The 14,559-nt window shown below is 52.4% G+C and overlaps 1 protein-coding gene across 1 annotated transcript in view; it reads right to left on the reverse strand.

Annotated features, from left to right (window-relative positions):
* Nucleotides 1-14,559, reverse strand: part of CABIN1 (calcineurin binding protein 1) — a 128,795-nt gene that overhangs the window by 94,915 nt on the left and 19,321 nt on the right. Inside the window, 9 exon segments of the mRNA XM_090292689.1 lie at nucleotides 1,141-1,297; nucleotides 2,632-2,874; nucleotides 6,322-6,516; nucleotides 7,476-7,628; nucleotides 8,652-8,839; nucleotides 9,244-9,322; nucleotides 10,637-10,854; nucleotides 11,449-11,585; nucleotides 13,819-13,987. Of these exon segments, the coding sequence (XP_090148815.1) occupies nucleotides 1,141-1,297; nucleotides 2,632-2,874; nucleotides 6,322-6,516; nucleotides 7,476-7,628; nucleotides 8,652-8,839; nucleotides 9,244-9,322; nucleotides 10,637-10,854; nucleotides 11,449-11,585; nucleotides 13,819-13,987 (1,539 nt within the window).

A 14,559-nucleotide genomic window follows, 5' to 3' on the forward strand; every position in this document is an offset into this window, starting at 1 on the left:
GTGCCACTGGTGTTCTTGTCTGTCACCTCCCACCTGTCAGAGCCTGGAGTATCTGATTCACAGAGGTCTGACATGCAGTGAGGAGCTGACAAATAACTGGGGAGTAAGCAAACAGAGAGAGAGTGAACGGAAGGCAACACATCACATGTTAACTCCGTGCTCACTGGGATAGGGTTTGTTTTCTTTCCTTTCTACTTTTCTGATTTTTCAAGTTACCGAAGGAAAACACCAATAAATTTAATTTTAAGCTAGTTAAATATGTGTATTACAGTCACAGTTACATACAAGGTATATGTATATTGACCAAGTTTAGACAGAAAATGCAAGAAAACCAAAGGGGAAAATCATCTGGTAGATGATCTTGCGTAAATGTCATTTAGCTGTAACTGTTGTGTAACTTATGCAATTTGGGTCCACTGCGTTGACGGCTCAGGTGCCATCTCCAACGAAGGGCCCTGGGCTTGCCCTCTGCAGCCTCCCAATTCGCAACGACCACTCTGCACTCAGAGCCTCCACGTACCTGCCCTGATTTGCCACAGCAAGTGATGGCTTTATTATGCCCTGTGGTCCTCGGAACAACCTTTTGGGGCAGGTACCATTATCCCCAGCATGGATACAGGGAACAGAGGCAGAGAGGTTATATGATTTGCCCAAGGTCACACAGCCAAGAAGCACCAGTTGGGATTTGGAACCACGCTGCCCTCCAGCCACGCTCATCCCCCGGCCGCAGGGCCCCCCACACAGGAGGAGCCATTGGGTACTGTGGTTAAGTGCAAGGGCTGGCACATGGCTGCCCAGCTCATAGGGCTCTGGTGGAAATCCAAGCAGTTAGCAGGCGTGAGGCCTCTCAGAGCGGCGCCGGCACCCTTCGTAAGCGCTCACCAGGCTGTCACTTCCTCTGCACTGACACCTGCACCAGATATAAAATGCTTCACACGCTCACTGACTCCTGACCCCACTGCACAGTGAACTCTCTAAGGGAGCCTCTGTCTCTGTCCAAGAGACAAAAAAAATCTAGTCAGCTAAGCCCCAAGCCCACTCACAGCACCTGGATAGGGCTGCAGGGCCCTGGGGCAGAGGCAGGAGGCAAGGGACACACAGTTCAAGGACCAGCCCCCACCCGGACCCACGTCCCACCACCTTCATCTGCGGGGTTCTGAAGCTGCTGCTGGTGGCACAGGGAGTGGAAGGTGTCTTCTTCCTGCCAGATAATCCGGTGCAGGATGACCCAGGGCAGCACTGAGGAGACATGGGGCTCCTTGGGCTCTTCCTGCACAGCCATGCTGCAGTCAATGATCTGGGGGGGACAGGAAAGTCACAGCAGGGCCAGCGCCCCCGCCCCCCAACCCAGGGAGAGTCCGCAGTGCAGGGCAGGGGGAGGGGCAGGGGCCCGTCTCCATTGTTCGGTGTGGAAACACTGACGCAGCAGCATCCCTTCAGGTCACCAAACCCAGGGCCGCAGAGCCCAACAACAGAGCTGTGCCCAGGCCTCAGAGGAGCCAGCTCTGACCATCCTCTCTCATGACACATGCGGTCCCTGCGGTGTGCTGGGCCCTGTGCCACACGCAAGGGTGACAGAGGTGAACAGGGCACAGGGGAGTTAACAGTCCAGGGGGAAGATCCAGAGACAAGCCACGCAAGGGCCAGGGACCTGTATGGTTGCTGTGCTGGAAGCAACTGAGGGTTGTAGTGGGGTCACAGAAGAGGGGTGGGGACAGGCAGAGGAGAGCCCTTGGGAGAAGGTTGCCAGGTTAAGTGGCTGTGGTGTGCCCGACCCCCAGGGGGGTCAGGGAGTGATGGCAGAGGACAGGTATGCAGGCAGAGGCCCCAGCAGTGGCCGAGAAAATGAAAGATGTGGGTGGAGAGGGAGGATGGTGGATCAGTGCACTTTGGGTGACAGGCACCCAGAGGGCATGTGAAGGGTGAAGTGAGGGAGAAGCGCACTCATCTTTCCGTTTTGCAAAGGTGCCTCCGAGGCAGGGTGGCAGCTGGATGGGAGGGGAGAGGGGCAGGAAGGACTGCAGGGAGCGTGCTGCCACAGTTCAAGCAGGAGATGCTGTTGGCCTGGGCTGCAGCAGAGCAGTGACAACGGGGCAGAAACAGAGGACAGGGATGTTAAGCATGAGGACATGGCAGAGCCTGCGGACAGCCTGGGCGGAACTTGTCAGGAGAGAGCCGAGAGGGGCTCAGAGGAAGGTTCCCTGTCACAAAGCCTGCCTGGACAATGCAGAGTGCTGTGACCACCCCTCAGCTACAAGTGCCAGGACAGCGGGGGTGGTGGAGAGCCCAGCAGGAGGCAGAGGCCTGGGCTCCAGCCAGCTCTGACTCCGGCTCACTTACACAGGCCAGGGCCTCCTGCGCAGAGCCTGCTTCCTCCCAAACAGGGGGTCTAGCAGGAACCTGTGGCGCCAAGTGCTGCGCAGTCTCTAACCCCGAGCGAGGCCCTGCCAGCTCCGGCTGGGAGGGTTTGCAGCCAGTGAACAGCCACTCACCACCGGCGGTACCCACCTTTCTCCAGCCAGAGGAGCCAGGGTATCCCCTGGGGGTACCTAACTCATGATAAAAGCTGGTGAACTATGGAAAAGGGGGGCATCAGACAGGCACAGCCGCTGCGGCAGGGCAGGGCGCTACCTGGATGAGGTTGTTGGTGAGCCGGATGAGGCCGGTGGCAGAGGACGATTCCTTCAGGATGCCGCCACTGCTGTCTGCCGAGAGGGCCTGCTCGATGCCCAGCAGCAGCTGGGTCACTGTGGCCACCCACTCCTCCTTGGCTGTAGCCTCACTTGCGTTTACCATCTGCTGGACCGCCTCGTTCAGAGCCACGTCAGAGCACTCAAAACACTGCCGGTGGTCCTTCAGCCGGAGCAGGGAGTCCTGGGCACAGGAAGGCGTGCTGAGAGGGCTGTGACAGTGCTCACCGCACCTGGTCCTTTGGACTGTGGGGCAGGTGGCCAGGATGTAGACACGAGGGGCAGTCCAAAGGAAAGGGGGAGCATACATAGCCTTGGGGAGTCTGCAAGGGCACGCAGCTCACTGTGTGCAATCACGCATGACAGGCCATCATCCAGGGAGCTTTCAGAAAGGTGTTGAACTTCCTTGCCTCAGTCTCCTCTTTTATAAATCTGGGACACTGGGTGAGGCCACAGAGCTAGCAAGCAGCCAGAATGAGGCTGAGTAACTCCATTACCTCTGTCAGTACTCACTGTCCCCCAGGCCACCCAGTTATGGGCTCATCCAGGGCCATGGCTCTGGAGGGTCTCAGCAGGGGAGGCCAACTGCCAGGGAGGGACTGTCTCACAGAGGAGGGCCTGAGACAAGACAAGGGCAGGGGCACTGGCCAGGCAACACTGAAGCCAAGTACCAGGGGAGCAAGGCACTGAGCCCCTCTGCGCACCAGCCATCTCAACACCCTTTCGGGGTGCCCTGGGCATTAAATGGGCATCACTTAATGCACTCAGCACAGCATCCTGACATGAAGGTGCTCTCGGCCACACTGCACTCCGACTGCTATTTTAAAATTTCCTCTTTGAAAGCCATGGCTTCTTGTCAATCTCCCTCTCCTTTTGCTCTAGAACAAACCCATTTAAGCCCCTTTGGTCTCAGGCTCTCCCATCACCATGGAGACCAGCCTGGCCGCGAGTTCACAGATCTGGCGGGCAGCCTGTTAGACTCACAGGAAGCACCTGCTGCCTGGCGCCCTGTCGGCCCTGACCTCACGACAGCTGAGGCACAGCAGCGGCTCCTGCCAGCCTTCACACGTGCAGCTGCCACACACTGAGGCGACACAGACAGGTGTGGGGACAGACACATCCAAAGCTGCCTTTGGTATGTGCTGCAACATCTGAACACAGATCAAAACCACCCCCAATGTAAAAGCCCTAATTGCCAGGGACACAAGGCCCGTGTTTCTTTAAAAGAAAACAGCACTCTAGCAGGAGGCCAATAAGGTGGGAAGGCACCTACTGGGTGCACACGTGGAGCCCCTGAGGCCCGAGCTGACCCCTCCTGATCAAATGCCAAACACGCAAGGGGCTGAAGGATATTTTCTAGCAGGATAAAGAATATTGACCTTAAACTGCAGCCAGAGTTGCCATGGAAGTCAAAGTCAAGACAAGGACCTGCCAGCAGCGCTCTTCTGTGACATAATCCCCAGTGCTCAAGGCCAGAAAGAGCTAAAAGGCAGAATAACTGCCAACAAATGACCACTCTCAGAACTAACGGGAATTCAGTGAAGTGGCTAGCTGAAAAATAAACATGAAAAAATCAGTAAGGTTCCTATAGACCAGACCTGTACCGTTAGAAAACATGACCAACAAAAAGGTCCTGCTCAAAACAGCAACCAAAAATAGTAAGAACTAAGAATCGGCTCAACCATAAGAAAACTATATATTAATTTGAAAAACATAAAAAGTGGGAGAGACAGCCTTCACACTTTGGAGGGGAGGATTCCCGGGCAGACCCCCATCCTATAACAGGTTGATGAAACAATTTAAATGCACAACGTGGAACAGTAACACCACTGGAAGAAAACAAAGGCAAACAGGACTTCGTGTGTGTTTGCTGACATATCTGTCTGCCTCCCTTGTAGAAGAATACAGGTTCTGTTAGAGGCAGCTTCTCCTGTCCAACGCCAGGAACACTGTAGGAATTCAATCCATGCGTATGGAATGAGCAGATAAATATTTTTTCCAGTCTTGGAAAGGCTGTCTAAGCATAATGAAAAAAATCTAAAACACTTGAAAATATCAAAAGACTTGACAACATAATTCAAAACTTCTGTATATCAAAAAAATACAAGATACAATTACAAAGCAAACAACAAACTGGGAAAAATATTTTCAACATTTGATGAGAAAGAGATCGATATCTTTCATATGTAAAAAGCACTCCAAATCAGTAAGACCCTCCCCCCACCCCCAATAGGAAACTGAGCAAAAACCAGGAGTCACTTATTTGCAAAAAGCAGGAGCGTCCATGGTTCCTGGTCCAGGCCTCGCCTCGCCCATAGTTTTGCTCAGTGCCCGTCCATATAGCAGCTCCCCCTAACAGGGCATCTGCCACACCCAGGAGTTGTGGACTACAGGAGCAAGACGACATCCGAGCCATTGGGACCACCTTACAAAGGCAGAGAGGACTGGCCTCTCTCTCCCCATCCACCCAGTGGCCTGCCTGGGTACACCCAACTGTCCCTCCCACACACAGCCATGCTGGACTCTCCCCCACCTGCCATGGCAACTGAGGTCAGACAATCTCATCCCTCAACCTCTTGACTTTCTCTGCCCAGAGCTGGACCCTCCTTCTTACCTCTCCTCTCTGCCCCCTTCCCTCCCTTTCCAGAACCAGCTCTTTCCTCCCCTTCACCGGAGCGGGGATGCCTCCATTTGCTCCCACAGCTGCACCTCTTAACTGTTTCCCAGTTCAAGAACGGTATTAACTACAATGCCTCATGTAATCTGAGCAAAAAACCTGAGAAAACACTGGGCTCTCTTTCCAAATTGAAGGAGAAGGACCCAATAAGGTAATAAATACAATTGACTGGCGTGTGACCCATAAGAGGCAGGACACTGGACCACCCAGTGCTATTAAGCACATCACTCTCATCGCCTTCCATGTCCAGCTCGGTGCTTCCTGAGGAGGGTGGCAGTGATGAGAGCTGGCATGTCCATGCGTTTGATACAAGCCAGGCACAGTGCCAACACACAATAACTCTTATAATCCCCACAACAGGCCTCTGAGGTGAGGGCAATGATTGTTCCCAACCTGGAGTTGAGGACCTGAGTCACAGAGAGGCTGAGTAAATGCCCAGTGCCGGCCCGTAAGCCCCTGGCACCTGGCAAGCTCTCGGCATGGAGGGAGCCAAGCGGGCACATGGCCTTCAGACATCACACTGGTGTTCTCTTCCTTCAACTACATGATCATACACGGGTGTTTATTTTATCTTGATTCTTCACACTGTATTTTAGCCATTATTATACCTACTGAAGAGTACTTTAAAAATAATTTAAAAACACAGGCAAAGGAACAAACAGGTGGGATGGACAGCTAATGTCCTAACTATTCTTCCTCCTCCGCCGCCATGCAAAGAAGTTCAGAGTCAAGTGTGGGCTCACCTTGAGCCATGTACAACCCTAGAACCTGCACACCCAAGTTCCAACTTTCTCCCACATTTGCCAACTGGCATCTTTCTGGGTGCTGAGTTAGAGGTTTTTACTCCCACTTTTCTCTTCTAGGTTCTCAAGGACCACCTCGAAGCCTCCAGGGAATAAAGTCACACCAAGCCAGGAGGGCACGAGTGGGTGAGGGGGACACAGCAGCACACACCTGCAGCAGCAGCAGCTGGGCTGGCCTCTCGGGAATGGACGTCATAAACTCCAGGTGTTTGGCCCGGTCAAACCCACTGGTGCACAAGGTGGGGCGGAGCAGGTGCACGACGGCCTCATAGTCGCCAGCCTCGTACAGCCGCTGGATCTCCTCTAGTGACTGACACCGCTCCAGCGACTTCAGGTTCTTATCGATCTGGAAGAAACCCAGAATCGCTGCCCAAGGACAAACACCTCACATGCTCCCTGAATCCAGCCAATGTTTGCATTTATCAGACCCAAAATTAGACTCCCCTTAATATATCAGCATTTACATTAGGTGAATACTTTATAAAAAGTATTTCTATTAAGGTCAAGGCATTCAATTTTTTAAAAAACAAACATAACAACAACAAAAACACACAAAAGCTACCCAGAAGCAGAGAGGTTCAGAAAAGTGTATGACAAAATAGCTGGACAGTCTTGTCGTCACAGTCCAGCCAGCGAACCAGACTCGTGGGACCATGGGGCATCAGGCTGCCAGAGACTCAGTGAGCCCGGAGCCAAAGGGTGGCATACGTCACTAACCCACAAGACCCTCTCCTCACAGGGGTCCCGCCATAGTCCCCAGGCAGCAGGGGCACTGCACTTCACCTTGCCCCAAAACAGCTCTCTAAGAATCTGAGGGCCTCTTTCAGCTACCGGGGACACGGCACAGCCTTGGAACCGGTGGGGTCTGAAGACGCATGGTGAGAGCAGGGTTAGAAGCTGGCAGAGCCTAGCACACATACCACGCACTGCTGACCCAGCCCCACAGCCAGACCAGCACTGTTCTGCTTCTGCTGGAGTTTCCCTCTAACTCTGCTGGGGCTGCTGCCACACACAGCCCAGAGAGCTGAGCAATGATCACTCTAAATCGTGCTAGTAAATACCTCCACCCCTGCCCCCTGCCACCTGGACAGCTTACCATTGGGGGGGCGGGGTGTGAGTCTGAGGAGCCCTTGTGCACCGGAGCTGCCCCTCCCAGGTGCATTCATGCTCCCCAGGGAGGAAGGAGCCCTACTCAGCCTGTGAGCCGCTCTCCTGGTCCTCAGGGACAGGTGGGGCCTAGTCTAACTGAGCCAACCCAGCATAAATCTTTGACCAAGCAACACCATTAAGAAAACTCCCACTCACCTCCTCCAGGGAAACGACTGAGTCATTGTGGAGGTTGGGGAGCCGGATGACAATGTCTCTTTGTTCAGCCCCTGCCTCTGCCTGGATGGCAGTGGAGCTCTGGAGCATTTCTGTGCAGATGTCATAGTTCTCCAGGGCCTGCTCCATGTCTCCCTGGTCAAAGTAAAAGCAGTTAAGGGACAGGGCCAGAAGGAAAGGAACTCACTCTGCCACACCAGGTGCCTTACCTTCCTGATCCCACTAGACTGACTGCAGGCACAATGAGGGCAGTTTTATCCAGTTACTGCTATACCCTCTGAAAAGGGACCTGACACGTGCAGGGGGCTAAGTATTTGCTGGGTGGATGGATAGATAGATGGACAAACAGATGAATGAAATCACACTACAGCTCCAGGGGGTGGTATCATTAACCCCATATTATAGGTGAGAACACTGAGGACACTTGAGCAAAACTGAGTATCTTGCTCAAAAATCACAATAATAAATGGATTAAAAGCTAGGCCTGTCCTGCCTGACTGCTGTGGCTCAGTGGATTGACCGTCAGCCTGTGAGCCAAGTATCGCTGGTTCGAATCCCAGTCAGGGCACATGACTAGGTTGCACGTCAGGTCCCCAGTTGGGGACGCGAGTGAGAGGCAACCACACAGCAATAAAAAAATTTTTTAAAAAAGCTAAGCCTGTCCTAATTCCAGAGCTGACTGTGACACTTCTACTCAGCTGCCCACAGTGCACTAGGTATCGCCATGCACAAAGGTGTTGGCTAACAACCAGTCTGTCCCGGCCTTCCAGGCCAGGCTCCGAAGGAAAGCCTTCCGAGTATTCACACAAGTCAGGTGGTTAATTCCCTTTTAGAAAGCTCTGCTGCCATTCATGTACTCACTCAGGCTTTCTCAGGAAACATAAGCAAAGGGTCAAGATGCCAGGGCAATCGTGAGTGAAGGTTCCATAGGGGCACAGGAAACCCCTTACAGCTGATATGCTTTATAGACTGGTGGCCACTCTGGGGTTGCTGAGCTGCTGAAAATTCCCCACCATGTCCCAGTTCCTCAAGCTGAGCCCAGTGGTCAGGCAGGTACCACACATGCGTGCATACACATCCCCAATGAGGCATCTGGCTCTCTTCCATCCCTGCTAGGTGCCAGGGCATGCTCCCCAAGCAGCTGATCACAGAACAAACCTGCAGCGCCAGGAACCGAGCCTTCAACCAGTACACGCGGACCACAAACTCCAGCCAGCCATCCTCAAACAGATCCCGCTGAGACGAAGCAAATGACAGTTGCAGGAGGTCACCCAGGAAGTGGGTTCCTGGGAAATCAGGCCCAAACCTGCCATTTACCACACCAGCAGGGCAGTTCCGAGGAGACACTGAAAACAACCAGGCCAGAACGAGTCAACTTCATGTGCAGGGTCCAGATGTCCTTCTGACCCCTAGAGGTAACCCTCAGCCCTCTAGCTGGGAAAATAATTGGGACACATAAATTGTCTGGTAACTTGAGAAAACTAAGATCCCACTTCCTTTGATCCTAAGTAACAGAAAAGCAGGTGGGTGGCTCCCTCTGGGGATCAGCTGCTGCTAACCACTTCTTGAGTGTCTGAAGGACTTCTCCGAGACCCTGGATTTTTCCAGGCCTGACAATCCAACCCAGGAAATGTGCATACTACAGATTCAAACCTGAATTCCATGACTCCGTCTCCCCACACCCCCTTCCTCCTGATTGCTGAAGGTTCAGAAAGTTACTCCTGCCATAAAAACACAGACTGCCTCCTACCTGCAGAGCTCCTGCCCTTGGTCAGTAGCCACTGGTCCAGCTGGAGCTCCATGCAGGAGACAGACATCAGCATCATGTCCTGCAGGACAGGCACCAAAAGGTCAGGAGCACAGTCACAAAGAGTTGTCCAAGGGTGGGGAATGGAACATTACTAAAATAAAATTTACTTTGGTAAAAATATTATTCTTCTACCTACTTCCCACTTAGTAGGTGGTAATCGGTGGCTACTTGCCAGGACCTTAGAAGAAGCACATGAATCTACACTGGAACAACACTTAGGAGCACACCAGAGACCAGTCTTCAGTCCTCAGGGACTGCCCCGTGACAAATGTAGTCCTATCACCTGCCAAATGCCAGGCCAGATGCTGCATCCACACTATAGCACTCAACCTTTAAAAGTACCCAGGGTCAGCACACTGCTCCCAGGGCACACGAGGAAGCAGAGGCTCAGCAATAAGGAGGCACTGGCCAAGTGCAGGCACAGCTGGGAAATGACCAACCTGTTTGTCTGGGAACCAAAGCCTCAGCTTCTCCTGCCACTCCACACTGCCCCCAGGGGACAGACTCAGAAGGCAGAAAATGCCAGGAGGCAGTCCCGGGGGTCCCAGCAGGGGCGGCACCAGGGAACACTGGCCCATGTGGCTCTAAGTATCTGCCAACCCCAAGCTCTTTCACCTTCAGTGAACCCAACCAGAAATACCACCAGGGATATCCCTGAGAGCTCTCAGTACTCCCTCCTCAGCATCCAGTCTTCTTCCTCCACTAGGTGAAGGGGGCCAGAGCACCCTGGGTACTTTGAGCCCTGGGAGGCACTGATGGAGTAGCCTGGGGTGCAGCAGGTAGACGGGCTGAGCATGCATGGCCTCCCACCACTGGAGGCCCCAATGCTCCCCTAAGCAATTGTACTTAGCCTCTGCATGTCCATTTTCTTTCCTGTTTAAAAATCAGTAACAGTCCCTGGAACCTCAAACACAACCAAGTCTTCACTTTCCCCAGCCTCTCTGCTGGCTCTCCTCCATCTCAGTAAACCACCCCGTCACCAGGCCTGGGCTTGAGTCAGCCCTAGAAGCCCTCCCCATCTCACCCCCTCACCTCCACGTTCAGTTCAACCTCTCAGCTCTGTCTCCAGAACCCCCACCCCACTGCCACCACTATCACCCACTGAGCAACAGCCTCCTGAGGACCCTCTGCCCACTCTCAACCCCAAGGGTATCCTCCGCTCAGCCACCAGAGATCTCTTTAGGCACAAACCTGATTCCATGGTTTACTTTTTCAAACCCCCCAGGGGCCCAGATTCCAGGCCCAGAAGTCAATGCAGCCAAGCAGGCTCAACACGGCAGCAGCCCCACATCCCCAGAAGATCCCTGTGCCCATCCCCTGATCCCAGCCTGACCTTGATGTGCTTGTTGCTGCAGTCCCTCAGCAGCGGGTTGGGCAGGCTGGTACTGTGCCTCCTCCAGCTGTGGTAGATGCTGAGCACAACCTCAGCCAGGCCCGGGGGCCACCTCAGCAGGAACTTGTGACCCATGGCCTTCAGGTAGCGCATCATCAGCTCCAAGATGCCTCCATTGGTCAAGTTCTCCAGCAGGAATGTGTGCACATCCTGCTTCTCTGCCCGGGGAAGGAGAAACAATCTGACTTGAATGAAGGACCTTCTGTAGCAGGGTCTCCCATTTTCTTTGGAAGGGAGAGGAGAGCAATGGCAGGGGCAGGGTGGGAGCAGAAGAGAGCCCGTGTCCTCCCACCACATGGTGGTGCTGAGGCCAGGCTGCCGGGTTCCAGTCCCGGCTCCAGCCCTTACCAGTTGTGAGCAAGCCTCTCTGAATCTCCAGGTCTAAGATGGGTATTAAAAGGTTGACCTCCAAGTGCTGCCATGTGCACTGAGCGAGAGTGTGCAATAAAAATACAAAGCATGGTGTCTGGCACACAACATGCACTCCACAGTTGTGTCACATACAAACCACACCCCTGGATTTGGCCTGAAGCACAAGTCCTTCAGGAAGCATAGTCAAGTATGACCATGGACCATTTCGGCAGACCTCCCAGCTGGCCATGGAGCTCAGGCCCCAGACAAATCCAGGCAGCCCCCTGACCACATCTTAAAACACACCCAGAAACATTTTCCCAGAACAAAACCTAAGCAGATTACAGGATAACAGGAGTACGAATCCCCTACATTGAAGGATCACGTTGTTCAATTCCTACCAGATTCCATGAACGTGGCCGAGTCAAATGATAGTCTATGAGGGCCAATGCTTGGGAAGCTTTCCAGTTTGGCTTCTGACTGAACTTCGTAGTTACTAAAGGGGTCATCTTCCTCCTCAGGGTCCAGTTTTCTTAACCTGCACGAACACACCAAAATCACAAAAGCCACACCACACATTTTGAAACCTGAATTCTTACTATTAGAGAAGTAAAATCTGTGCCAGGCAAAAGAAAACTAGAATAAGTGAGTGGCAGGGTCTGGAACCCAGCCTCCAGGCAGCTCTGCCTCTCTCCAGGCCTTCATAAGCTGCAGACTGGTCTGCACCCTACTCATTCATTCGTTCCATCAACAGACGATTACTGAGCACCGGCATGTGCCAGGCACCGTACTGGGCACCAGGATTCTGCCATAAGTGTGGCAGATCCGGCCCACTGTGGGCTTACCTTCTAATGGGAGAGATAGACAACAAGCAGATACACCAAAATAAAGACGCGAAATGAGGACCAACCACAACAGAGTGCTTGTCATAGAAACCTCACTGAGATGGCACAGTCAGGAAGTTTTCCGAGAGGGGGGTAATGTTTACACTGATGCTGGAGGAGGAAAGGGATGACCACGCAAAGAAGCAGGACATGGAGAGGTACGGGGGAGCAGGCCAGAAGAACATCTGCATGCCCAAAGACCCGAGGGGAGCCCAGTGAGCAGGGAGAAAGTAGGTGGGTGTATGAAGTACGGGGGCACATGGGCCCTTCTGACTTCGGTCTCCCCATGGCTTCTCACAGAGCTTTGGAACTGTGGGTGCCTCTCCCAGCAAGTACCATTCTTTCCAACTCCTCCCAAGGACCATGTTTTAACATCCTTGTAGATTCCCCTCAGCCACACGGCCCTGCAGTACACACACTCAGGGCACTTTTCAATGTATTCATCTGCTTGTGGCGCACACACAGCCAGGGTGACTGCTGCAGGCAAGCAGTCACATTGCTCTTGCCTGACCATTCAAAGAAGCAGATGTGAAAACCACACAGGACTGCACTGAAAGATAAAAAAGTAAAAACGATTTCAGATAAAGGGGGTGGGACAACAGGACTGTAGGGCAGGTGGGGAAATAGGTCACTCAGACCCCTTGTGTCATCAACCACAGCACCATCCTGTGGCCCTGTCAAAGGGAAACCTGTTCCGGGTAGTTACTGCACCTTAGGAGGAATTGATCAGAGAGAGACACTGCATCCTCTGCTTACTGAGAACTACCTCCATTTCTAAGCAAGAAAGGCAATAAAATAGGAAAAAATAGGAATTCTGCTGTAAAAAGAATTTACAGTCCACCTAAAGCCTCTGGCTCCTTTTCCTCCACTTGGATATTGCCATCACTGAAATAAACTGTCATGAGCCAAAACCCAAGCTGAGGACCTAGGTAAAGATGCACATGGAATACACATGGTTACCCCCCAGCTCCACACCAGTGGCTGTTAAGAATAAAAATGTATCAACACACAAAGACACAGGCGATGGGGGAGGAAGCCCCAGCAGATAAGAACTGTGACCACCACATGTCAGAAGGCAGAAAGATGATGGACCAACAGAAACTGAACTGTTTTCTCGATTCAACTAAGGGTGGGAGGAGGGGAACATCAAGAAGCCACCCAAACAAACAAAAAAAAAAGAAAAACAGAAATAAAAAGAAGTGCATCTATTGGCATCATAAACCCCAGGATAGCTCAGAAATCGAGGGTCCTAGAGCCTGTGAAAGAGGTGAGAAGCAAGGATAAAAAGTGGGAGGGCTGGCGAAACTCTATGGAAGGAGCGCTGGGGCCCAGGACTCCCAGCTCCAGGCAGCCTGGTCCCTTCTCTTCCCTGCAAGGCTTCTCTGAGAAACACTAAGAGCCAGTGAAACCAAGGAAGGATTTACCAGCCCATCCTCCACCTTCTCAGAATGTGAGGAAATACTGCTGAGCCTAGAGAAACCAGGCAAGTGCTTCCCCTGAAAGCAGGTGGGCCTTTTCTGTGGGGTCTCCCAGTGTCTGCATCCAAGGAACAGCAGCCCTAGGCCTCCCCAAAGTGGGTGTGAGTGCACAGAGATCTGAGTGTGTCACCTCCAATTCCGGAATCCATTCATCTCTTGAGGGCACTGGAAGTGCCTGGTCTTCCAAAGGAAGCACAAGTCATGGTTCCCGCCCTCAGGAAATTCAGAGGCAGGAGAGGCAAGAAGAGCCCTAGATCCTGATCCAGTGAGATCTGTGCTTCAGTCATCTGCACAGATGTTATGGGAAAACAGAGGCCATGCCCAGAAAGGGTGGCAATGGAATAAGAAACATTGGTGGTACGTGCTGGAAGTTTGTGTGTCTGCAAATCTGAAAAAGTATGCACTATACCTGGACGGCAAGAACTTCATCAGAAGCTCCTGGAAGTCTACCTTCTCTTCTTTTTTGCACTTCGTGTTTCGGACACGCGCAGATCGCCGCTTTGCTGTCTCCCCATTCTCTTCTGAAATTTTCTTCCGCTTTACTCCCTTCTTGGATTTATCTCCCCCAGAAATGTCGCCTTCACAAAGAATGCAAATTGAAATCATACAAGGGGCAGAGGTTTAAAAATGCAGCACAAACAGCAACAGTGCCTTCTTTCCATCTGTGCCAGCATGGTTCATCTTTACTTCTTTAACATTCAAGAAATCTCCCATCTCTTCTTTAACAACAGCATTCTGAGTACAGTTCATTTCAAACTGCTTGCCCCTCACTCCTTCCTCAAATTCAGAGTCCGCAAGCCCAATATCAGGACTACTTCCCACGGATACAGAACACCAGGGTCGCAGAGTCAAACATCCCCCCGGCCCCCTCCCTGCATGCTGCATGGTTCCAAGAGCTTCTGGGGCCTCATGGATGAACCTGGGATGGGTTAAAGCAAGCAGCAGCAACACTGACCCAACCCATTGCTCAGGATCCTGCATACTTAATGACATGATGTGGAAGAAAAGAATTCTAGGAATGATACGAGAGCAGAGAGTCACGTGTAATTAAGTTAAAAAGTTAGAAACAATTGTGTATGTTCTCATTCAGAAACTTCTTGAACTGGTAGATATTTTTCAGTGACATAGAAGATCAAGAACAGGCTTGGGA

This window comes from Furipterus horrens, unplaced genomic scaffold (genome assembly GCF_987537825.1).
Source record: "Furipterus horrens unplaced genomic scaffold, mFurHor1.1.pri manual_scaffold_11, whole genome shotgun sequence".
NCBI classification, from domain to species: Eukaryota; Metazoa; Chordata; class Mammalia; order Chiroptera; family Furipteridae; genus Furipterus; species Furipterus horrens.